Source organism: Hippocampus bargibanti, linkage group LG05, assembly GCF_051943395.1.
Source record: "Hippocampus bargibanti isolate YZ-2025 linkage group LG05, ASM5194339v1, whole genome shotgun sequence".
NCBI classification, from domain to species: Eukaryota; Metazoa; Chordata; class Actinopteri; order Syngnathiformes; family Syngnathidae; genus Hippocampus; species Hippocampus bargibanti.
In genome coordinates this window covers 9,897,330-9,922,250 of record NC_142738.1, presented here as the reverse complement: position 1 = coordinate 9,922,250, position 24,921 = coordinate 9,897,330, and the positions used below count along the sequence as shown (strand labels likewise).

At 43.2% G+C, this 24,921-nt stretch overlaps 1 protein-coding gene across 1 annotated transcript in view; it reads right to left on the bottom strand.

Moving 5' to 3' along the window:
- Positions 1-3,178: 3,178 nt before the first annotated feature.
- The window catches only part of tle3a (TLE family member 3, transcriptional corepressor a), a 38,503-nt gene continuing 16,760 nt past the window's right edge, over positions 3,179-24,921 (bottom strand). Inside the window, exons 8-21 of the mRNA XM_088996333.1 lie at positions 17,545-17,749; positions 17,148-17,155; positions 13,959-14,081; positions 11,971-12,021; positions 11,475-11,627; positions 10,893-11,025; positions 9,686-9,861; positions 8,761-8,834; positions 8,414-8,663; positions 7,631-7,878; positions 6,814-6,961; positions 6,589-6,739; positions 5,074-5,150; positions 3,179-4,790 (exon numbers count right to left, since the gene is read on the bottom strand). Coding sequence (XP_088852459.1) covers positions 4,683-4,790; positions 5,074-5,150; positions 6,589-6,739; positions 6,814-6,961; positions 7,631-7,878; positions 8,414-8,663; positions 8,761-8,834; positions 9,686-9,861; positions 10,893-11,025; positions 11,475-11,627; positions 11,971-12,021; positions 13,959-14,081; positions 17,148-17,155; positions 17,545-17,749 — 1,905 coding nt within the window. The 3' untranslated portion in view covers positions 3,179-4,682. The remainder of the gene's footprint in view (positions 4,791-5,073; positions 5,151-6,588; positions 6,740-6,813; positions 6,962-7,630; positions 7,879-8,413; positions 8,664-8,760; positions 8,835-9,685; positions 9,862-10,892; positions 11,026-11,474; positions 11,628-11,970; positions 12,022-13,958; positions 14,082-17,147; positions 17,156-17,544; positions 17,750-24,921) is intronic.

Here is a 24,921-nt window from a genome sequence, read left to right as displayed (position 1 = left end):
CAATTGGCAATTCTCAGGTGATTAAGGGATTATTATTCTGCATTTCATCATGGTGCCAGTCCCCCTCGTTATCGAAAGAAAGGTTGTCATGAAGGAGGAAATGGCGGCCATCTTTGACATGTATTGGCATTAGAAATGTGACCCACACCCCTGGAGCGTCTTGGCTTCAACAAGCGGAAGACTGGAAGGCGTTTTTATGTTTGCCCCACTCAACCTGGGCTCCTCCATGAGAACCTGGTGAAAGCCCTCCATTGAGCATCGGAAGGGGGGGGGGGGCAATGAACCCTCCGCACCAGAGTACAATAGCCACTCAGAAATCCAACCATTCATCGGGAGATATTCCACTTGTTTGATTAAGTGAGGAAGAAAACTGTACTTGAACAAGAAGCTGGTTGGGGAGGAAGAACACACTTGAATCATGCATGTAAAGGGGGGAGGGAGGGGGGGTGAAAAGCGTGAAAAACTATAGCCGTTAACAAATGGGCCCCGTGAGAGCGGGCCACGGCGCTTGGCTCCATGCTGAAAGCATCCGGCCCCACCATTATAATCCAACAACAACATCTGTGAAGAGGTAGTCGTAAAGAGGGGCAACACAAAAAAAAATCAGAGAAGAGGAGCCTGGCTGTGGAGTGCAAGGACCGAGGAGGGGGGGGGAGGGGGGCATTCAACTCATCGGCGCTCAAAAAGTACTCATCTACCGAAAGCCCACTTGAAAGAATTTAAGAGCAGTATTTGCATCATGTTTCTCAAGCGGCGCTGCGTGAAGTCTCAAAGAAAAGACTTGGTAGCGCCATAACAACCTTTCTGTCAAGCACAGATTCAAAAAAATATATATATCATCTTGGTCTTCAGGCATGGACTCGTTTGGAATGATGAGTTACAAGCACAACCAAGTTTGCGTCTTCACTAAGCTAGTTGAATCATTTCTGGTTTCAAGCTCCCTTCCTTCTGTTTTATCAACAACTACTACTACTAATACTACTACTACTACTACTAGTAATAATAATAATAATAATAATATTATTATAAATTGTATTTCTAAGTGCCTTTTGAAACTCTCAAGAACACTTTAGAGGCACAGGTTAAGTATTTTTTTTGCTGCAGATGAGCAGCGGCAGCCCGACGCGCCAGCGTTCACTCAACCCGGAATTCTACACCAATAACTCAAATATAAAATGGTCATCGGCACAGTAACATGCCAAAAATGTAAAACTACTCACCATTTGATGACAATGCTCTGATCTTACCTTTAAATGGGCATCCTTTTTCCTTCATTTCAAAACGCTAGCTAGCTGTGTCTTAGCTTTGGTGAGTACAAAATGGAGGATTGCTGGGAGTGAGAAATTGCTTTAGTTAAAACAATATATATATATATATATATATATATATATATATATATATATATATATATATATATATATATATATATATATATATATATCAAGTTTTCGTATTTTGGTCTTGCCAAGAGTGTCGAATGCCTTTTTCTTGTGCTTCTCCAGAGAACCTTGTCAACTCTTGCCTGTCTGCATTTAGCGTTATTTTCTAACATTTAACGGTCTTCGAAGAGACTGTGCTTTGCAAAGAAACGCCAAGCCAGTCATAAAAAAATGGCAACAATGACAAGTTATACTGTCAACCTGCGAGACACTGTGACCTTACTAACGGCTCAATTTTTCCTAACTGAGAAAAAAATGTGTGTAATATTTCATTGCACAATTTTAGGAACAAAATTCCATATGTAAAAATTTATACTTTTAACAAGTTACACCATATTTCTAGCCATAATCAAGTATGTTGATTATGGCTAGTATGTTGATCCTTTATACCCTTTTACATTTGCCGATTGCAAATTTCCCCATTGGAGGGACCAATAAATGCAATCTGAAAAAATGAGTGTTTGCGTATTTGCTTTGGGAATTGTTTGGTCAAATGCCAAAACGTAAAAGACTCTTATAATAGATAAAATAGATCTGAACACATATCACAGAAGTCTCCTTTCTGATGCAATTTCAAGTTACAAGATAATTCACTTGGGCTCCACAGTTCCCTGATTATGAATTTTTGGGTGCCTTATTGTATATGCAACATTTCAGATTCCATGAAGGTCAGCTGAAATATCTTGAGTTAATTATTTAAAATAATTAAATAAATAAATCATAGCCAACCACCATGAGAGATGAAGCGCAGCAACAAACACTAAATTTGATTCAAATGAAATCAGGCATATAAATAATCTTAGTAGCACACAGATGAACATAAATCATTTATAACCTCTGATTGCATACAAAGGATATTAAATGTGACTTTAAGGATGCAGTTTTTCATATTCGTACCTATCCTACGAGAAAAGTTCTTAAACCTCAATCTAAACGAAAGTTTAGATTGGCTTTTCACAATGGCACTAAACCACGGTGTCAAAGTCAAGGCCCGGGGGCTAAATCTGGCCCATCGTATCATTTTATTCGGCCCGCGAAAGCAAGTCAAGCATGTCAAGTGATGCTTGCTAAAGTGCCAACAAAAATGTCAAATTGTCCCATATAAACCACATTAACAGTCATTATTCTTGACTTCAGATTTGAAAACTAGTTATTCATGTACTCATTCACTGCCAGACATGCGCAAAAATGTGTCCGCTCCAGTGCCAGGGTTTTTGTCATTGTTTTTGTCATTGTCACTCAAATTGCAGGACCCACAAAATATTGACTTTTAGGACTACATAAACATTCACAGAATATTGACTTTTAGGACTACATAAATATTCAAAGCAATGTATGAAACCTTAGACTCTCTTCTTTCATCAGAATAATGAGTTTATTCCTAAATTATATGGGCCTAAAGTTATATGAGCTTGAAATGAGGGCGGCTGTCCAAAATACAATGCAGTACATACATATTGGTTTATATAGCGCTTTCACAACTGCTGAAGTTGGAACAAAGTGCCTATATAGAAAAAAGGGAAATGATGCCCAATTGTGGAACAGAGAAAAACATTGCCAGAGGCCATGTCCAGCCCTTCATCAGCACCCAAGCATGAAAAAACTAATTTGGGAATGGCGTTCTACGTCATATTTTGGATTCCGGAATAAATTTGTGAATGGCAGTGAATGAGTTAAATTGTTGTGATAACTTTTCCAAATTAATAACGGCCCCTGAGATGAAACCGTAACAACAATGTAGCCCGCGGCAAAAAAAAAACGAGTTTTACACCCTTGTACTAAATGATCAAAAAGTGGAAAAACTACCAAAAAGTCAATTGTCCTCAAGAATTTGCACAACAGCAGTCACAGCCATAGTGTTTTTTTTTTCTCTTTTATACGAAAACAGTTTATTGACTTCTCAACAACTGCCAACTGTACAGTCTTCAAGGATGACGACACCAATGCGAGTTTGAATGCGCTTACGTCGAGACAATTGTCGTGGAATATTATGAAATAGCTCCGAGAAAGAAAATTAGCATACGCCAACTGTCATATGTGCTGATGACGTTTACTTGCCACCGTAAGACTTGTATATCAGTCACAAAGCATTGAAAAAAAAAACAACAAAAACACCAGCAAGCAAGAAAAAGGAGCATTTAGACGGATGACTTTGTTGAACGAGGAAATGAAGCGTCACATCAACAGGCTGCGGAAAAAAAAATCAAGACCCAGCTGCTTCTATGTAAAAGCCATCAATCCTTCAGTAGATAATCCATTTGGATGTTATTGAAAGCAGAGTCCACAACGAGGTCTTCACCCAGTTGTTGTTTTTTTTCTTCCTCTTCCAGAGTTTGAGCAAAAAAGTAGTACAGACCAATGCTTTTCCTGCTTCCAGTCTGATCAAAAAAGATTTTTGGGGAATTATCCAACGCTAAAATCCATGGGTCAACCCTTTGTGTTAAAGCAAAATCCAGTGAAGGCGGAGGAGGAGGTTTTTCAGGGGGAGGGGTTAAATTTTTTTTTAAAAAAATCCAAATTAGATTTCTGTAAAGGTCAGCCAGCGCAACCATTGTGGGTGAAAAAGGGTGAAAAACAAGCTCCACGGGGGGGTTGTTGGTGTTGGTAAAGGGGGAGGAATTAGAATATCCTCTTACAAAGTCCTAATCTAATTTTCATTCCCAGAGGGAAAAGTAAAACACAGAACAAGAAAGAACCATCACAAGTGTAATTGGACACCCAAATATAAATCTATAAAAAGTCCTTTTTTTTCTTCTTTTAAACTCCATTATGTACACTTTTCACAGGACCTCCAATGAAAAAAAAATCCAGAGCGAAGCGCCGCTTCTTGCTGTGTCATGGAACTTTATTCCCACGTTAAAAATAAGAAGTCATATCCGAGAACCCCTCTCCCCGCGAGAGTGGCTGCCTTTCCAGCAGCTCATGTATTTTGTTTTTCTACTTTCATTCCTTTCATCACTTTGCTGCTGTGAAATGTACATTTCTCCACTGTGTGACTAATAAAGGCAAATCCACATCCAATCCAATCCGCTCACGCTGTACAAGTGAGTTGGATGAAGTCACAACACCCGAGGGTGGGGGGCCAGAAAAAAAAATCCACTTTGGTCTGACACTGCCAAACCTATTGGCTGTCTGTCCGTGAGGGGCGCTGCAGGCAACATCCACACCGTCTGCGGGGGGGTCGGGGGAGGGGGGGGGGGGGGCTGGGGAGTCCACGAACGAGGAACATGGCAGCCAAAGCGCTCAGTAGATGACTTCATAGACTGTGGCCTTCTTGTCACCAGAGCCCGTCACAATGTACTTGTCATCCGTGGAGATGTCACAGCTCAGGACAGATGAGGATTCCTTGGACTGCCAAGAAGAAAAAAAAACAAGGAAAAGCATTTCAGGCTGGGTTACGTCATTTTTAGTCGAGGGAGGGGAGATGGGGTGACGACAGATCGGATGGGGGGGGGGGGATTGTCAAGCGGAAGGAAGCCTGGCTTGCCTTTCCAAGCCACTTTTATTTGTTGAGTCAATAACTCGGCTTTCAGTGAAAGGGGAGCGGGACTGCGGTCGCGGTGACCTCCGTTCTTAGTTCAAATACGTACGTGCTTTTGGAGCAGAGACAGAAAGAAAATATTGATCGGCATACCTGGAATATGCTGGCGCCGTAGGGAGTCCTCCAAGCGTTCAGTAGGTTGTCCTTCCCAGTGCTAACAAACCATTTTCCTGTGAGGGAGGGCAGAGATTAATTCTATCTGACTTTAGGAAGCTGCTATTTGACTTTTTCTCATTGCACACTGACTTGTCGTTTATGCTAGTTAGGTCATATTTTGTGAAGCTGTAATCAGAATCAGAAAACCTTTATTCGTCCCACAATGGGGACATTTGCAACAATGGGGAAATGTGCAAATAATGGTGGGCAAATATACATTTTGGTAAATTAACAACTGCAGTTAATGAAGTGATGTGAAGCATGTTTTAATATTAATCTGTGGTTAAATTTTCTCTATTGTAGCATAAAACTAGTCCATGAAATTTATGTCTCCTCAATCTGATGTTATTTTAATACTGATTCATTTATGGCTTGATTTTGTAAAAAATCAAGTAATATGTGGCAAAAAGGACCTGGTAGATAAAACAATCAAAAATAAATTAATATAGAATAAAACAAAATAATAATGGCTTGAATTTGTTAAGGTTAATAAGTACATGACAAAGAGGAGCTGGTAGATTAAAAAAATACAAAATTAATTAATATAGAATAGAATAAAATTAAACCAAATAAAATAATTCCTGCTTGAATTTGTTAAAATTGAGAAATAAATGGAAAAGAGGATCTGGTAGATTAAAAAAAAATAGAACAGAATAAAATAATTATGGCTTTAACTGGTTAAAATTAGGAAATATGTGTCAAAAAGGACTTGGTAGATAAAAAATAAAACAATATAGAATAAAAAATAATAGAATATAAAACAAATAAAATAATATAGAATAGAATAAAAATAAATAATTATGGCTTTAATTTATTAAAATTAGGAAATATGTGGTAAAGAGGACCTGCTAGATAAAAACAAATAAAATAATATAGAATAGAATAAAATCAAAATAATTATGGCTTGAATTTGTTAAAAGTAAAATAAATATGTGGCAAAGAGGACCTGGAAGATAAAAAATATAATATAGAATGAAACAAATAAAATAATTATGGCTTTAATTTGTTAAAATTAAATACATGGCAAAGAAGACCTGGTAAATAAAAAAAATACAGATTAAATACCTATAGAATAGAATAAAATAAAATAGTTATGGCTTGAATTTGTTAAAAATTAAGAAATAGATTGCCAAGAGGACCTGGTAGATAAAAAAATATATAGAATAGAATAAAATAAAATAAAATAGCGATTGGGAAGTATCACAATGTGATTATTTTTGTAAATTATTCATCCCTATTTAACTCATTCACTGCCATTCACGAATTATTGGGGAATTGAAAGTATGACGTCGAACGCCATCCCAAATCATTTCGGGTTTTGTTTTTTGGAGTGGACACATTTTTGCACATGTCTGGCAGTGAATGAGATCAAATTATTTTTGACAATTGATTTTTCAATGGATTCAATATATGCCAAGGTCTCTCTTGCTTTTTTTTTGTGTGCGTTCATACCGCAGTAGGCAAACTTGAGGGAGAGTACGCAGCTCTCGTGCAGATGCAGCTGATACTTGTCTGGTTTGGAGTGATGCAACACTTCCACATTGCTGCTCTCCATACCCACAGCCAACCACTCGCCAGTCGGGCAGTAGCCGAGTGAGAAGATCTGCAAAGAAAATCGGCACGACAATTGAATCAACCAAAATTGCCTAATTGCGCCTTTTGTTTGCATTTCCGTACCTGCGAGGTGAAGTCGTGCTGCTGCAGCTGCCGCCCCTCCCTGAGATCCCAGGAGCGTACTGTGTTGTCTAAACCGCCTGTCCAGAGCTTCGTGCCGTCGTGGGATATGTCAATGCAGCTCGCGCCGTCCGTGTGACCCTGGAACTGCCTAGGAGCAAAATAAAAGGAAGGGAAAGATTAAAAAAGAAATCCGCTGTTTAGACATCTGTGTAGGCTACTCTAGGACTACGTCAGTATAGGAGTGGTCCATCGATGAAAATGTTTCTTCAGCTATCATCTGTACTTTTTAAAGGTATCGGACGTTTCGCTTCTCATCCGAGGAGCTTTGTCAGCGAACTCATGTCCAGAGGTGGAGGTGCCAGACCTTCTGCCTTGATATGTCCCTGCTCTAAGGTTGGGGGGGAGCAGAGGACTATTCCCTGAGGCGACACTGATTACTTCTATTGTCCTGACTGATTATGATCTATAACTGGCCCTGATTGCCTCATTTGCCCTGGTATCACCTCATCAATATGACTATGCCTACGTGGTAACGATCTAAGAATTCTTTTGTAAGCACGATCCAAATTGAACCTCACACCACCATGGCGATTTAGTGAAGGGTTTTGCTGTTTTGTAGAAATAGCTTCTTCTACTCCCCTTTCAAACCATCTATTTTTCGCTAAGATTTTAACCTCACTGTCGTCAAATGAGTGGTTGCTCGTTTTTAGGTATATATATATATATATATATATATATATATATATATATATATATATATATACAGATGACGGCTGAAGAAACCTTTTCATCCGCTGTTTAGAAGCTTTCTTCCCACCTGACAAGAGTTTGATTATGGAGATCCCACACGGCAATATTTCCATCACTACAGCAGGAGAAGCAGACTTTGGCGTCTGGGCTGATGGCTAAGGCGTAACACGCCGGCGCAGAGGAGGTGAGCTCAGCTTTGATCCGCGGCGTCTGAGAGGCCAGATCCCAGATGGTCAACGTGCTGGCCTCGCCTCCCACGATCAATGTGCGGCCATCGGGCAGCAGCTTACACGAGCGGATGTAGTTATCCCTGTTCTATTGCGCAAGGGACACAAAAGGCAATCAATGCGTGAGCCAGGCCAGGCGGCTTTGGGTGTGGAGTGGGGGGGGCGGGGGTATTTAGAAAGAAAAAAAAAGCAGGTGTCATAACAAATCAATATGAGTGCTTCTCAAACTAGGCTAGCTTCTAAACTAGCTACTAGGCTCTCTTTTCAACAGATATGTACGGTCACGATTCCTTTGTTGTGTTGATATTCTCCGTTAAATGTCGTGTAGTCGTTATCGCCTCCTTCCTACAAAAACGTTACGGTCGAGAGGGCGTATTATTGAACAAAAGCTAGCTTCTTCTTTTCTTTTTTTGTTAAAGTAAAGCTGTCAGCTGAGCGTGCGCGTGAGCGGGTGTGTCTGACGTGGGGCCCCCCCGCACGTAACAAAAGATCGTCCGACGGCTAACGGAAGGAATATTTTGTTAGAACAGCTCGTAGCTGTCAAAACAAACCAAAAAAAAATGGGGTTGTGAAAAGGCGCGCGATGAGTGAAGCGGGTGAATCAGCGGCACGGCATGCCTCACCAGACAGTCCAGTTGCGACACGGGACTTTTGCTGCCGGGTTGGCTGATATCCCAGATTTTCACACAGCCTTTGCCGCCCGTGTAGACGTGGCGGGTGGGGTTGCTAATGGTGACGGCGCACACCACCTCGCCGTGACTCAGCGTGTTGATCTGACGAGCGTGGCGCGGGATTCCGGGGCCGATCAGGGCGTCGGGCGGGAAAGGCACGGGCTGCATTTGGCCGTCGGCGCTCACGTGGAATGAATAAGCACTGGAGGGGAAACGGGAGGGGCTTTAAATTCATCGTTGACCTCACCTTACAAGGTGGGGGTTTAGCATTGCGACAATAAATAAGGTGCAGTACTTACGGTTTGCCTCCTGAAATGGAGGTGAGGCTCGCTTGAAGTCCGGGCGCTCTCATGTGGGTGTGGGGATCAAAACCCTGAAAGAGAAGTCAATGAAATAAACGATTAGCCGCAGTGAATAGGAACATTTCTGACTTTTTTGCTTGCTTCTAGACAGTCCAAAACAAAATTCAATTTTAGGTTTATTCATCACTTAGCTGCTGTGAAATGTAAATGTCTCCACTGTGAGACTAATGAAGGCAAATCCAATCCAATATCTGTTTTTCTGAAATCTAAAATAAACCAATAAATGTGCATCACTGATCAGTTTGGTAATATTTGTGCTTTGGACACATAAAAAAAGAAAATACTACTACAGATGCTTACCAACTTTCATTTGACGAACATTGAGTTACGAATAACATTTTTGCGGGTACAGTATGTCGGAAAATGTTTGGACAGAAATGCTGTATTGTGCGCCTTTTTCCGGGCGAGCTCGCTTGGAATTGGCTGCGTGGGGTATGTGGGCTGAGAGGAAATCCCCCATCCGAGTTGACGCTCCAGGAGGACGCGATGCATAACAAAAAGTAATGGCTGCTGGCATGTAATTCAGTCATTACGTACCAGTAGCTTCAGTAATGGCTTAGTGAAGACCCAAGGATATATGTCGTCGTACTACAGTAGGTGTGAATTTATTTTATGACTGTTAAAGCGTCTGTGTTTTATACTTCACCGTTCAGTGTTTGACATACATTCCATACAAAATATAGCACTGAAGCAACTTACAAACAAATTCACCTTACGAACAACCGCTCGGAATGTATCTCGTTCATAAGTTGGGGACCGTCTGTACTATGACAAAAATTAAGTAACTTGCTTGGTAAAACATTATCAATATGTCCTCTCCAGACATTCTGAGCCAAATTGTCAATTCAAGCATGTGAGTTACCATGGGTGAGCGTCCGTAAGCCGCTGCGGCTGCTGCGCTCATCTGAGGGGAAATGTGGAGACCGGCGTACATGCCGGGATTTGTCAAGCCGCCGTTCATTTCGTGATGACCCATCATGGCAAAAGGTGTGGGGTAGGAGCCCGCGATGGACAGAGGTGTACGCAAGGCTGGGGCAGCTGTAGACAAAAGGAAGCGGCGGTGCAGCGCGTTAGCGTGTGACGCGACGGCAGATTGAGCACAAATGGGGCGGGAAAGCCAAGTGGCGTTTTATGAGAGGGGGGGCAGAGATAGAGATAGAGATGGAGAGAGAGGGTGGGGATGAGAAATAGAGAGTGAAAGTGGTGAGAGGGAGAGAGCAAGACTGAGAGAGATTGGGGAGGGGGAGAGATAGGGAGAGGGGGGAGACAGAGATGGGGGGTGGTGGGGGGAGAAAGGGGGTTAAATGAGAGAGAGGGAGACAGAGAGAGATGAGAGAGAGAGGTGGGGGAGGGAAAGGGCGTAGAGAGGGAGACAGCGAGATATGGGGAGAGAGATGGACGTGAGGGGGAGAGAGGGCGAGAATGACAGAGAGAAAGAGGGAGAGAGAGAGAGAGAGAGAGAGAGAGAGAGGGGGGGGGGGATAAGAGCGAGACAGAGAGAGCGAGAGATGGGGAGATAGTGAGGGGTGAGAAAGAGAGCAAGCGATGGGGTGGGAGAGGGAGGTTCAGAAAGAGAGAGAGAGAGAGGGGTGAGGGAGAGTGAGTGAGACAAAGACAGATGGGGAGAGAGAAGTAGGAAGGAGAGAGAGAGAGAGAGAGAGAGAGAGAGAGAGAGAGAGAGAGAGAGAGAGAGAGAGAGAGAGAGAGAGAGAAGAGAGAGAGAGAGAGAGAGAGAGAGAGAGAGAGAGAGAGAGAGAGAGAGAGAGAGAGAGAGAGAGAGAGAGAGAGAGAGAGAGAGAGAGAGAATACCAGAGAGAGAGAGAGAGAGAGAGAGAGAGAGCAAGCGAGAGAGTGAGAGAGATGGGGAGGGTGAAGTAGGGAGGAGAAAGAGAGAGATAGAGAGAGGGGTGAGGGAGAGGGAGTGACACAAAGAGAGATGGGGAGAGAGAAGTAGGGAAGAGAGAGAGAGAGAGAGAGAGAGAGAGAGAGAGAGAGAGAGAGAGAGAGAGAGAGAGAGAGAGAGAGAGAGAGAGAGAGAGAGAGAGAGAGAGAGAGAGAATGCTACCCACCAAGAGCCTCCATGCCTGGTGGTTTGCCCAGGATGGGTCTGAGGCCAGGAGTGGAGCTGGTGCCAGGGGTGGGGGCATCATTTCTCGGGGTGGGGGTGTTGGATTTGAGGCCAGGCGTCGAGGATTTGTCATTCTGTCGAAGGAACGACGGCAGCGAGAGTGCGTTCACAATTTGGGCAGCATTCAGACTGGCCGATTTGAGAGCAAAGTGAACTTAATCCCGTCGAATTCTGACAACACTTGCAGTCCTGTACAGCCATCAACTGCTATTTATTCCAAAACCGATCACCGCCACAATGGGGGGGAGACACTTTTTATCCTTTTACTGCTTTAGCTTTCATCTTTCATTTGGGGGAGGGGGGTCAAATCTCAGAATGGTTAAATACATTGAGCTATTAACAGCGAAAACCCGACTGATCCTAATTCAGGACAATTTTATCCCCGATTTTTAGTCATGCACTTCAAGCCGAGACAGCGATTGGCCTAATCCACTGCCAAAAACGTCCTGCTTTTATTGGGACATCGGCACTTTTAAACCCCTTTTTCTGGCCGACTTTGAACCCGACGGGGCTGCAACCTTACGTGACTGAGTTCCTTGGCCTTGGAGGACGGGGTGCTTCCAGAGGACGCCACCGATGCGGGGCTGTTGGGTGTGTCCTTCTTGGGGGGGCGGGGCTTGTCAATGCCATTCTCGGGTGGCGAGTGGGCTGGGCTGGCCCGAGGCGTGGCGGGGTCCTTGAGAAAAGTGAACATTTCAATTTAGGATACGATACAATGCAATACATGATGATTTTTATTGCACGTTAACAACAGCTGAAGTTGGTATAAAAAGCGCTTAATATTGACAACTATCCTATGCAGGAAATAAAGCAGTCACAAAGATAGCAGAAAGCACCAAACTAAGACCAGGCTGGGCAATTGATTAATTTCTCAGCCTTGGAAGAGTTCATATTTGAGATAAAATGTACATTTTCTCAAACATGCCCCCCAGCAAAAATTTGTGACCCCCTCCCAAAAAAAAATCCCCCCACTCCATTCTTTAAACATTTTCCAAAAAAAAGAAGCAATGTAAGCTCACCTCATTGGAAACATCCACCACCAAATCATCACTTTTCTCCCCATCGCTGTCCTGTTGCGAGAAAGAGCACATGTGAGTTAGCGATAGAGGATATGCATAATGGAAGTTCATATTTAAAAGTTTCATGCTGTTGTACGCTTAGCTGGTCGAACACAAGGCCCACAATGGAAGCACAGACAATCTGTGCTCACTTTGATGTGAACAGACCCAGCCTGTTCAACAGTTATTCTCAAGTAACAAATCTAGCCTAGGGCAAAGGGAGAGTTTGGTACACCCCTGCACAGGAAGATATTCATTAGCCAGGGTACAAATCTATCAGTTCATGGAAAGGCTACTCATTAAAATGTCTACGTTCTGTTGGTTCTTGTACCAGGGGACGACTTGGAGGGATGTCCATGGGTGTGATATTCAAAAAACAAAGGTTGTGTTTTACTAATGCAATCACTTGAATTTTCATGTACTATCAAGAGTGAACATTTGTGAGCAGCAGAATGGCTTCATGCCAAAAAAGAAAAAGAGTACAAAAGATGCAGTGTTTGTTTTAAGAATGCTGATAGAGAAGTACAGAGAAGGTCAGAAGGAATTGCATTGTGTCTTTGTAGATCTGGGGAAGGCGTATGGCAGGGTGCCCAGAGAAGAGCTGTCGTATTGCATGGGGAATTCTGGGGTGACGGAAAAGTATGTCAGAGCGGTGCAAGACATGTATCATGACTGTAAGACAGTTGTGAGGTGTGCTGTCGGTGTGACTGAGGAATTCAAGGTGGAGGTAGGACTCCACCAGGGGTCAGCTCTGAGCCCCTTCTTATTTGCTATGGTGATGGACAGGCTGACAGACGATGTTAGACAAGAATCTCCTTGGACCATGATGTTTGCAGATGACATGATCTATAGCGAGAACAGGGAATAGGTGGGGGAGAAACTAGAGATGTGGAGATATGCCCTGGAAAGGAGAGGAATGAAGATAAATCATAGCAAGACAGAATATATGCGTGTGAATGAGAGGGATCCAAGCGCAACAGTGATGTTACAAGGAGAAGAGATCAAGAAGGAGGAGGATTTTAAGTACTTGGGGTCAACTGTCCAGAGCAATGGAGAGTGTGGAAAAGAGGTGAAGAAGCGTGTCCAGGCAGGCTGGAACGGCTGGACAAAACCGCCAGGTGTGATGTGTGATAGAAGGGTTTCAGACCAGCCATGATGTTTGGACTGGAGACAATGCCACTGAAGAAAAGACAGGAAGCAGAGCTGGAGTTAGCAGAGCTGAAGATGTTGAGGTTTTCTTTGGGAGTGACCAGGTTGGATCGGATCAGGAATGAGTACATTAGAGGGACAACTCATATTAGAGCAGGGGTCTCAAACTCCGGTCCTCGAGGGCAGCAGGCCTACATGTTTTCCAAGTCTCCCTGTTGCAACACACCTGTTGTAACACAGCCTCAGGTGCGTTGCAACAGGGAGACTTGGAAAAGATGTCGGACTGTGGCCCTCGAGGACCGGAGTTTGAGACCCCTGTATTAGAAGCTTTGGAGAGAAAGTCAGAGAGGCCAGACTGAGATGGTTTGGACATGTCCAGAGGAGAGAGAGCGACTATATCAGACGTATATCGGTAGAAGGACGCTGAGCCTTGAACTGCCAGGCAGGAGACCGAGAGGAAGACTGAAGAGGAGGTTTATGGATGTGGTCAAAGAGGATCTGAAGGTAGCTGGTGTGAGAGAAGAGGATGCACAAAATCGGGTTAGATGGAGGACAATGATTGGTTGTGGCGACCCCTGAAGGGAAAAGCCGAAAGGAAAAGAAGAAGATCAATAAAAAGCTTGGCAGGGGCTGCAGAGGTCAGGTGGCAGTCGACAAGCCCACCCATAGTGGCTTCATGAAAATTGAAAAGGACAAACTTTCTGTGTTCCAGCCTTTGTTCAAACTGTCCGAGCAAACATCTCAGACAGTTAACAAATAAATATTTGATGAGCATCGTCACTTTTTTTCAGTTAACGTACATATCTGCTCATGCTGTCCTTCTCCTCCACTTTCCGTTTCTTGGAGTCCAAACTGTAGTCTGAGGAACTGCGGTGTTTCTCGCTAGCTGTGCGTAAGCTTTCGGATGGCGATATTGAGTTATTCTGAAAGCAGAAAGGCAAACAAAGGCTTTATTAGCTTTTCATCTACCAGTGAATCATTCTTTTGTTACAAGTTGCTCACAGGGAAGACACCCTGTGCCAAGGCAAACACTAAAAGTGTTTCATTTGCGCAATTATGGATGCCGCAGACTCTTAAAATGCAGCTGTGAACCAGCACCAAAGGGTACCCTGACACCAGCCAAGCACAATCTCTCTCTCACACACACACACACACACGCGCACACACACACACACACACACACACACACACACACACACACACACACTCACACACACACACACTAGCTTGTCTCTAGCCACACAACAGAACGGGCCATTATCTTGAACTGAAAGGAGGATGGCTTGTTTTCTAAGCCGGGTGGGGTGGGTGGAGGGGCACTCCCTCCTCCTCAGAGCTGGACAACAAACAACCACACGGTGACATGAGCAGAGTGTTGTGGCTGAACAGAGGGCCTTTTCTCTGCCGTCATTCAGGCTAAGCGTGAGAGCGAGAATGTGGATGTGGCGGCCATTGATTGCCGCGCCGCGCTCGGGCGCCGTGTCAGTTCGGCCTTTTGAGGCGGAAAGACAACCTCGGCGTTGCCAGCGGGTACGACACCGTGGGACAGAGGTCGGTGCTTCTCGGGGGAGCCCGCGCGCCCACACTAGCATTAGACGGCGCACTCCAGACGGCAACTGAATGGGAGGAACTGGCTGGAGTCCATCCCCACACCCCCCTCGATTCACCGTGTGGAACAAAAGCTATAATGTGGACAAGTCAGCGGCAAGCTAAAGAAGTGAACAATGACCGACAGACAAGCAGCCCGGGCAAAAAGCCACGGTCTGGATAATGACTGACCTTTAAAGGGATGCTTAGCGTGACTCATTAACCAAAGTCACCACTGGGCTATCAAATGACCTCGGACGAGAGTGCAGAAACAAACAAAAACAAAACAAAAAAAACTCCCGCTAATCATCTCAGGAGGGACATTTCTTCAGACATGACTGAACCCATTGAGGCGAGCGGGCCTAGCGAAACTCAATCTCGCCCACACATCGCAAGCCATCAGCCATCACGGCCATTCAAATCAAATGCTCGGGAAGGTCCGCCCACGAGGAAATCAAAACACTTTCCCATTTGTGCCTCAAAATATTCATCGCGTGCCAAGCGGGAGGGGGAACGAGTTGGTAAACAGAAGGGAGAGACAATGGGAAGGATCAAATAAATCCTTTAAGACAAGAGTGTCAAACTCATTTTTTTTGGCGCGGGGCCCACATTGTAGTTACGGTTTTCGCTCAGGGGGCTCTTATGAATTTGGGGAAGCTATTAGAATGTTTAATCCCCTCCAAACATTGCATGTAGAGGGCACAACAAATCAATGAATAAATAGTTTTCAATTTTGAAGTAAAAAATAATACATTTTATTTATAAGCGCCTTTCAAAGCTCTCAAGGACACTTTACAATCACAAAACAGGCACATAATTAAAACCACAGCTACAATTATGAATAGAAATACAGTGACACCTTGGTTTTCGACCATAATCCCTTCTATAAACCTGTTCGAAAACCAATTTGTTCGAAAACCGAAACATCACTTTGCATAATAATCAATGGAAATATTTTTAACCCATTTCAACTGTAGAAAATGACTGTTCAAAACCACTTTAAAAACTATTTTACAGCATGAATTGGATAAACATGTAATAATTGAGTAGGTCATTTGCAAAATACTATAAAAACAAATTGTAATACGTATGTTTTATCGTCACCAATTTAAATATAATTGGAATATAAAAGCATCTCTCTCGCATCCATTTTCTATAGGTTGTTTGTACATCCTTGATATCCGTCTATTTCATCTCTTCCAGCTCCACCGGGAGGAACCCAAGTCGCTCCCAGCCCAGCTGCAAGAGTCCATCCGGGCCGTCTCCACCTCCCGAGCACCTCGAGTTTACAGAATTGCACTGAACTTTATGGAGGGGTCACCATGAGGAAAGTAAGAGTCCATTAAATCTATGAATAGAGATTTTTCCCTCCTTCTCCCTCAATCTTTCAACATTGTGAGCTATTTTCTATCTTGCTTGCTCTGATTACAGTCGCAGGTGAGGTGGAACCTGTCGCTGTTGATTCAAGCAAGAGGTCAGGAATGTTTGCCAAAGCACAACGGTTGATGATTCGGGAATATTTTCTATTATTTATAGTCTTCAATTAACTTACAGTAACTCATTCACTGCCAGTTGATGTGCAAAATGTGTCCACTCCAGTGCCAGGGTTTTTATCACTGTCACTCGAATTCCAGGACCCAAAGAATATTGAGTTTTAGGACTACATAAACATTCTATAAAGCGTTAGAAACCTTGGACTATCTTCTTTCATCAGAAAAAAAAGAGTTAATTCCTAAATTATAAGGATCTGCAGTTATATGAGCTTGAAATGAAGGTGGCTGTCCAAAATACAATGCAATACATACAAATTGGTTTTTAATGCGCTTTAACAGCAGCTGAAGTTGGAAAAAGCGCTCACATGGACAAAAGGGAAATGCTGCCCCTTGTGGAAAAAAAAACATTCCCAGAGGCCATGGCCAGCACTTTATCGGCACCCAAACATGAAAGAACAAAAAACGAACAAATTCGAGAATGGCGCTCAACGTCATATTTTCAATGGGCAAATAAATTTGTGAATGGCAATGAATGAGTTAAAGACAGTACAGCATAAGATTGATTATTAAACATTCTGGTTTACTGACATTTTTTTAATGGCTAATGGGCCATTATTTTCAGTCTGTGAATAGCATCAGCGTGGCTGCGGAAGGTTCGGAATTTGAAGCTTTGATTAGCTCCTTTCAGACTGTCAGGGAATGTTTGAGAACAGGGTGGCCAAACAAATGACGAGTAACTCGAAATTTCAATTTGTCTGGGGAAAAACTTCACAGAGCCCTAATTCTTAACTCCAACCACATAATTTGGAGAAAGACATGTTAAGCACATTAGTGTGCTACCAATGAAAAACAAAAAGCGACAAAGCTAATGCAGAGGATGGAAAAAGTCATTGTTGCTTTCACACTCACCGTGCTCTCTGTGCGGCAAACATGGCCATGGCGGTCATAACGAGGAAGATGAAGTCAAGCATGAGAAAGAAGGAAAAGAAACCAGTTAGCGTATCATAACAGACACCCCCTTACATATCCCCACCCTGTGTGAGAATCAACTTGAGGGCATGAGGCCTCACTTATCGGTTTGCTAAAGCTGTTGAATAGCGTATGCAGTCACGGGCTGGGAATGTATCAGCTCATTACCTCGACAGAATGTGAACAGACAGGATGTGCTCAACACCTAAGGGCCCCGCGACTGCTCTACAGAGACGGAGGAGCGCCTCCGCCATGAGATGTTATACCCTTGTTGAACATCCAACACAGCTGTCGCAACATTCGGCTACACGTTGGCGTGTGGCTAATTGGAGCTCACCTCTGTGTTCCAGATCGTGATGGTTCTTCTCGTCCTTTACCGGAAGGTGGGCTTGGCCGCCGAGGGCTCCGAGAGCGAGCAGGCCCGATCCTGATCCCGCCACGGGAGGGATGCCGGGAGGTTGCAGTCCAGAAGGGTGCGGGGGCAGTTGGATGGGAGGCCCGTGAGCGGCATGGGAGAGGTGCTGAGCCTGCAGCTGCTGCTGCTGAGAAACCAAACGCAAGACACCAAGTGGGTCAGAGGGAAAAGGCGAGTCGAGAACACGTACTAAACAGCACTAAGGCTGATCTGTTGATGATCTCAACACATTGACGCTTTCTATTACCGTCGGCATCGGAATGTCACTCTGGGCGGAGTTATTTCGGGACTGTGCCAACCGTAGCTTTGCACCCATGAAAGTAGCAACGTTGACCTGTGTTCACCAACCGACACCCCATCCTCCTTTTTTAAAACTAAACCGCATGTATAAAGTCCGACCCGGGGGCCAAATGTGGTCCGTGGTCAATTGTCATCCGGCCCGCAGCCTCCGTCATCAAATCAATAATGTCCGGCCCGCATGTAGAATTCATCCATTGGGCAGCAGCGCTGTTTCCTGCCTGTGATAAGCTGCCATCTAGAGGCTCGATTAGGAACAGCAAATTCGGATACGAGTACCATATTTTCCCGGTGTATACGGCGCACCCAAAAGCCTTGATTTTCTTCAAAAGATGACCCTGCACCTTATATGCAGGTGCGCCTTATATGTGAAGTAATATTGAGCCACAATAAGTCCCCCGTAGAAGAAGTACTGCATAACCCCGGCCTCTACTGTAGCGTCTTATAATGTGGTGTGCCTTATATTTGGAAAACCTTTATATACTTGTATATTATATTTGGAAAAGTTTTTTATTTCATTAAAGGTGCGCCTTATAGTCCGGTGTGCCTTGTATCTGGAAAACTTTTCAAAATACATCATTCATAGGGGGTGCGCCTTATACTCCGGTGCACATTATTCATCGGAAAATACAATATTTAAGTATTTGTAAAACTTTTTTCATTCATTGAAGGTGTGCCGTATAGTCCAGTGCGCCTTATAAATATGTAAGACGCACCTTACATATGGAATACGTTTGAAAATACACCATTAATTGGGGGTGTGCCTTATACTACAGTGCACCTTATACATCAGAAAATACAGTATTCATGTATTTGTAGACCTTTTTTTTCATTCATTGAAGGTGCGCCTTATAGTCCGGTGCGCTTTATATCTGTAAAAAGCTTGAAAATACATCATTCATTGGGGTTGTGCCTTATACTCCAGTGAGCCACATACATCGGAAAATACGGTAATTGACTAAATGAGGGATCCAATTTTCCAAAATGGCGATGTTCAATCATTTTCTAAAATGGCGACTAACAACAAAAGAACAATTACATCTGTTCAACTATGACAAAAAGTTAATTAGTATTAAAAAGGGTGAAGTGAAATGAATATTCAATTTCAATATTCAAAGTCAATCCAATTTTGATATGCATGACTCAAAAGAACCAAAACACATGCTTAAGATAGATGAAATTAAATTAAAAAAGCAAATGTAAAACACAGAATGGCTCGCTGAAATATATTTCAATTAATTGCTGCTATTATGCAAAGAACGTCCGACAAAGTTGGCCCACCCCGACATTTTTTAACACACCAAATCTGGCTCCCTTTTGCAAAAAGTTTGGACACCCCTGAACTAATCTAATGCACGAGACTTGGGGGAACACAGCGCTTGATTGTGCTACAGGAGCAGCATCTCGAATGAAAGAAGCGGTAACGTCAAAGAGCCACTTTGAGTCGACCTGCACTTAATGCAGAGTAAACATTTCAGGTAAACTCATGCACAGCAGCATCGCAGCACTTAACGCTCCTCTGCGCCACCCGTGAGAAATCCTCTTTCGCAACGCGAGGATGTGTAGGAATCTGTCAGCCTGCAGTTTAAACAACAACCTGATTTTAACCCCCTCCACCCAAAAAAAAAAAAAAACAACAAAAAAAACTTCCAAGCAGCCTCTTCTTACCCCCATCATATTCATGTTCCCGGATTAACAGAACATGAATCATTTGCACAGGCACACTTAAAAAAAAACAGAATCGCTAAGTGCCAAGAGTTGGCACTGCAGCCGTCTCACTTGGAGTGTTTGGAGTGTGCGTTTTGTGTGTGTGGCGGGTCCCACGCTGGCACTCACTCAACCCTCCCATATTCACCATCAATATTTGAGAGGCACAGGGAAATGGATGGGAGTTAAAAGCCCCGTAGCATGGAAGTAAGCAGTTTAAAGCAAGGTTAAATAATACTTAGCTGAGACACCAATAAAAAAACATCAGCAATTTATTACCCGTCTGTGAGCCAGTTGAATAATTCAGTCGCCCTTATGACGCATGCCTCCTCGCTTTTACAAGAATGGCTTCAATCAGCTGCCATTATCGCCACTTGACCAATATCGGGAATTAAAGATCGGGGAGGTGGGACAACACACCGTCTATGTTTTTTGTGTGTGTTAATTGCTTCATTCGTTCTGGAAATTTGAGAGGCCTGCATTGGGGAAATGGACAACCAAAATAATAACACTATTTCCCGGTGTATATGCACACCCCAAATGAATGATGTATGTTCAAACTTTCTATATATTAAATAAATGAATGAAAAAAGTTGTACTAATTAAATACATAATTACCGTATTTTCCGGTGTATAAGGTGCACAAGAGTATAAGGCGCACCCCCAATGAATGGTGCGATTTCAAACTTTTTCCATATATGAGACGCACCGGACTATAAGGCACACCTTCAATGAATGAAAAAAAGTTTTACAAATCAAATATATAAATGCCGCACTTGACGGTGTATAAGTCGCACCAGATTATGAGGCACACCGCCAATGAATGGTGTATGTTCAAACTTATTCCATAGATAAGGACTATACACCCTTCAATGAGTGAAAAAAGGTTTTTAAAATATACAAATACAGTATTTGCCTGTTTATAAATTGCACCAAAGTATAAGGGGCACCCACAATGAATGGTGTATTTTCAAACTTTTTCCATAGATAAGACGCACCTTCAAAGAATGAAGAAACTTTTCCAAATATAACATATAAATATATAAACGTTTTCCAAATATCACCACATTATACAGCGCTACAGTAGAGGCTGGGATTATGCATAACTTCTTCTATGGGTAGAAATGGAGTCAGTGGCTGCTGGCAGTAGTTGCGAGACCTGTTGTAGCTCATTATTACTTCACATATAAGGCGTACCTACGTATAAGGTGCAGGGTCATCTATTGCAGAAAATCAAGGCTTTTGGGTGCACCTTATTTACTGGAAAATACGGTATCAAAAAGTTACTTCACAAATAATGTGCACCTGCGTCTAAGGCGCAGGGTCATCTTTTGAAAGAAAAATGGCCTTTGAGTGGGCCTTATTACATTGGAAAATACTGTAATTTAAGAGAGCAAGTGTGTTATAATATTGTGTCCATGAGGGGAAATAAGGGTCGGGGGGTGGGGGGTCTTGGGGGGATCCCTTCTCATTGTGTTTAATGAGCCACCAATGGCTAATATGCATGGCTGATCAGCAAGAGTCCTCATTAGATGACCAGAAATGAGGACAATAATAAATGGAGTGTGTTTGGTTTCTTCAGGAAAAAGACCTACATTTTTTTCCACACTGTAAGGCCCACCTAAAAGTCTTCAAAATTAAAAAAAACACAGTACGCCTTACAATCCAGTGCGCCTTATATATGGAAAATGTTTTAAAACATGCCATTAACTCATTCACTGACAGACATGCAAAAATGTGTCCAGTCCAGTGCCAGGGTTTTTATCATTGTCACTCGAATTCCAGTACCCACAGGATATTGAGTTTTAGGAATACTGAAGCATTCAATGCAGCGCAAAAAAAACATTAGACTCTCTGCTTTCACAAGAAAAAAAGAGTTCATTCCTAAATTATATGGGTGTGGAGTTATTTGAGCTTGAAATGAGGGCGGCTGTCCAAAATACAATTCAATACATACATACTGGTTTATATAACGCGTTAACAACAGCTGAAGCTAATACAAAGCGCTAACATGGAAAAAAGGGAAATGCTGCCCCCTTGTAGAAAGGAAAAAAACACTGCCAGATGCCATGCCCAGCGCTTTATCAGCACCCAAACAAGAAAAACAACAAACCCGAACCAATTCGGGAATGGCGCTCAACGTCATAATAACGGTACTTTTTTTCGCATCCGACAAAATGCCAAGTTTTCGCCTGATTCAACCTGACAGCTTTCTGGCGCATACTGTATATTGCACTACCTTCCGGTTCTGGGTGCATGCGCAAAAACACAGCCGTCATTCAGTTTACAATCAATTAAAAAGACATTTGCACATATTTCAGGAAAAGTACATCCGGGCTTAGTTGACATTTAGTCTATTAGGAACTCAAACCGGAACCACTCGCAGCCATCTCGACACGCGCGTCTGCCCTACTTGCATCCTATTAATGGCCCTGAGCAGCATCAATAAGGCATGCAAGCCATCTCCTGAAGGCTGCCTGGCATGCTCTTTCACCCGACCTCACTTTACAATATGCATGAGGATTTTGGCAATGCCTTGCAGAGCTTCTCCTCAATGAATAACAGATGGGAAGGTAAAACATACAGTAAGCTACATCACCAACTCTTGCACCAGGAGCGGCCAGCGGGTCATGGGCGGGCAGGCCAGAATACTTCATAATACTTGATAATATAAATAGCACTGAAAATTATTATGTAAGTACCAACACCAGGTATCCTAATGGGCTGATAGCGGGCTGATTTCAAGGTATCGAGGAGTAAATGTTTCTTGATACCAGCCATTGATATTTCTGTCAGAAATATGTTTTTCTCTTATTCACTGCCATTAACAAATTTATTCAGGAATTGAAAATATGATGAATATGTAGAGCGCCATTTTCGAATTTGTTTGGGTTTTGTTTGTTTTTGTTTTGTCATGCTTGGGTGCTGATAAAGCGCTGGCCGTGACCTCTGGCAATGTTTCTTCTTTTTCACAAGGGGGCAGCATTTTTTTACCCACGATAGCGCTCTGTTCCAGCTTTAGCTGTTGATAAAGTGCTCTTTAAACCAATATGTCTGTGTAAGCTCTCAGTCGTACAGGAGTGGTCCATTGATGAGAAGGTTTCTTCAGCCGTCATCTGTACTTGTTTCAAGGAGTCGGACGTTTCGCTTCTTATCCAAGATGCTTCTTCAGCGAACTAAAGTCTTACTGGTAGTTTCGGCCTTATATATATCCCTACTGTCCAGACGTGGCGGTGTCGGACTCTGCTGTGATAGGTCCCTGCTCTCGGGTTGAGGTGAACAGAGGACTACTCCCTGCGGCTCCACTGATTGCTTCTATTGACCTGACAGTCGACTAGCCTGATTGCCCTATTTGCTCTGGTATCACCTCATCAGCATAACTAATCCTATGTTGCCTAAGCAGTCTGTTGTGCGATACATCCGACACCTTCAAAGAAGTACAGATGACGGCTGAAGAAACCTTTTCATCGCTTCTTCCCCCAAGCCATTAACTCTTTGAACTCTTTCAACAGTTGCCCAAATGGAACTGTATAGTGCCACTTAGCAATTTTTTGATGATGATACTAGTGCAGTGTGTTCTACTCGAAACAAATTCCTTGGGTGTTCTACATACTTGGCAATAAAGACGATTCTGATTCACCAATATGTATGTACAGTAAAGTCTTGTGATATCGATATTCTCGGGAGTCGGAAAAAATATCGATATAACCGGACTATCGATATATCCGATCCTGCGGCATGTAAATTTTCTCCTTGCGTTCATAGAAATAGTATCGTAATAAGCAGTAATAGTAGTAGTAATAGTAATAAGTACTATCAATATAACCGATATCGATATAACGATATTTTACGTATTGCATTGTATCTTGGACAGCCGCCCTCATTTCCAGCTCATATAACCCCAGACCCATAAAATGTAGGAATTAACTCTTTCTTTCTGATGAAAGAAGAGTATCTAAGGTTTTTAATGCTGTATAGAATGTTTATATAGTCCTAAAACTCAATATTCTGTGGGTCCTGGAGTTTGAGTGAAAATGACAAAAACCCCGGCACTGGAGTGGACACATTTTTAAACGTCTGGCAATGAATGAGTTAACAGTGAAGTGAAATTCACTCAAAGGTTCTCAAAGTGTGTTTTGTGTCTCTAACTAACGACGAGGAAATACTCCTTCCGGGATCCCTTTTGATCCCAAACAATCACAATCAAAGATGCAGAACAATCACCTGTGACCACGGCACCTTCACACTGAATCCACGACGCAAAGAGTCAAGGCTGTACGGCGGTTAAAGCGGCGTAGCTACGGATCAGTTCTGTTTCATCGACACCAAGCACCCTTGCCGAAGTGTAGTAAAACATCTGGCTGAGTGCAACGGGGATAAAAATCCATTGTCTCAAGACACTCACTGAGAAAAAATGCATCCAAAAGTCCCCCGAGGAGGTATCAATTGAATTCCAATAGGTGTCTCCAATCATCCAATCAGCCTACGCGGCCGAGCGGCCGGCCTACGCTAAAGACTCTGCGAGTGCAGTCGATCATTGACGGCGGGGAAGGTGAAACCAATCACGGCAGCGGTGGGAGACTGCTGCTGATCAATGAGGAACAGATGTTGTTTTGAAGGCTGCAATGGATGCAGTGCCTCCCCCATATGCGGAGGAGTCGTGGATGGCCCTATTGCCGCGTGCGTCGTGTTAGCTTCAGCCTGCCTGCGTTTGTCATCAACCCCTCCGCACCCCCTCAGCCTTTTTCATTCCCACCGCTATCCAGGTCAGCAGTGAAGGACGAGGCTCCTCGTTAAAACCTTAACCAATTATAGCAATAGCGGCTGAGAGGAGGATTCTCAAGAGCGCTCAGGCTCTCATTTATAAACGCACAACAAGGCAGTGAAGATGCCACAGAGACCGAAGTGGGAGTTCAGAGCTCCACTTGTAGTTAATGCAGCTCTGGAATTTATCCAGAAACATCAATACGTAAATAAATATGTTCTGGGGCTGCGTGAAATTGACAAAAAAAAAAATGCGCGATGGACACAGAGAAGAGACATAGAGACAGCTATATAGACAGAGCGATAGATGAAAGACAGACAGAAAGACAGCTAGATAGACAGAGAGACAGAGAGAGAGAGAGACAGACAGACAGAGAGAGAGAGAGAGAGACAGACAGACAGACAGTGAGATAGATAGATAGATAGATAGATAGATAGATAGATAGATAGATAGATAGATAGATAGATAGATAGATAGATAGATAGATAGATAGATAGATAGATAGATAGATAGATAGATAGATAGATAGA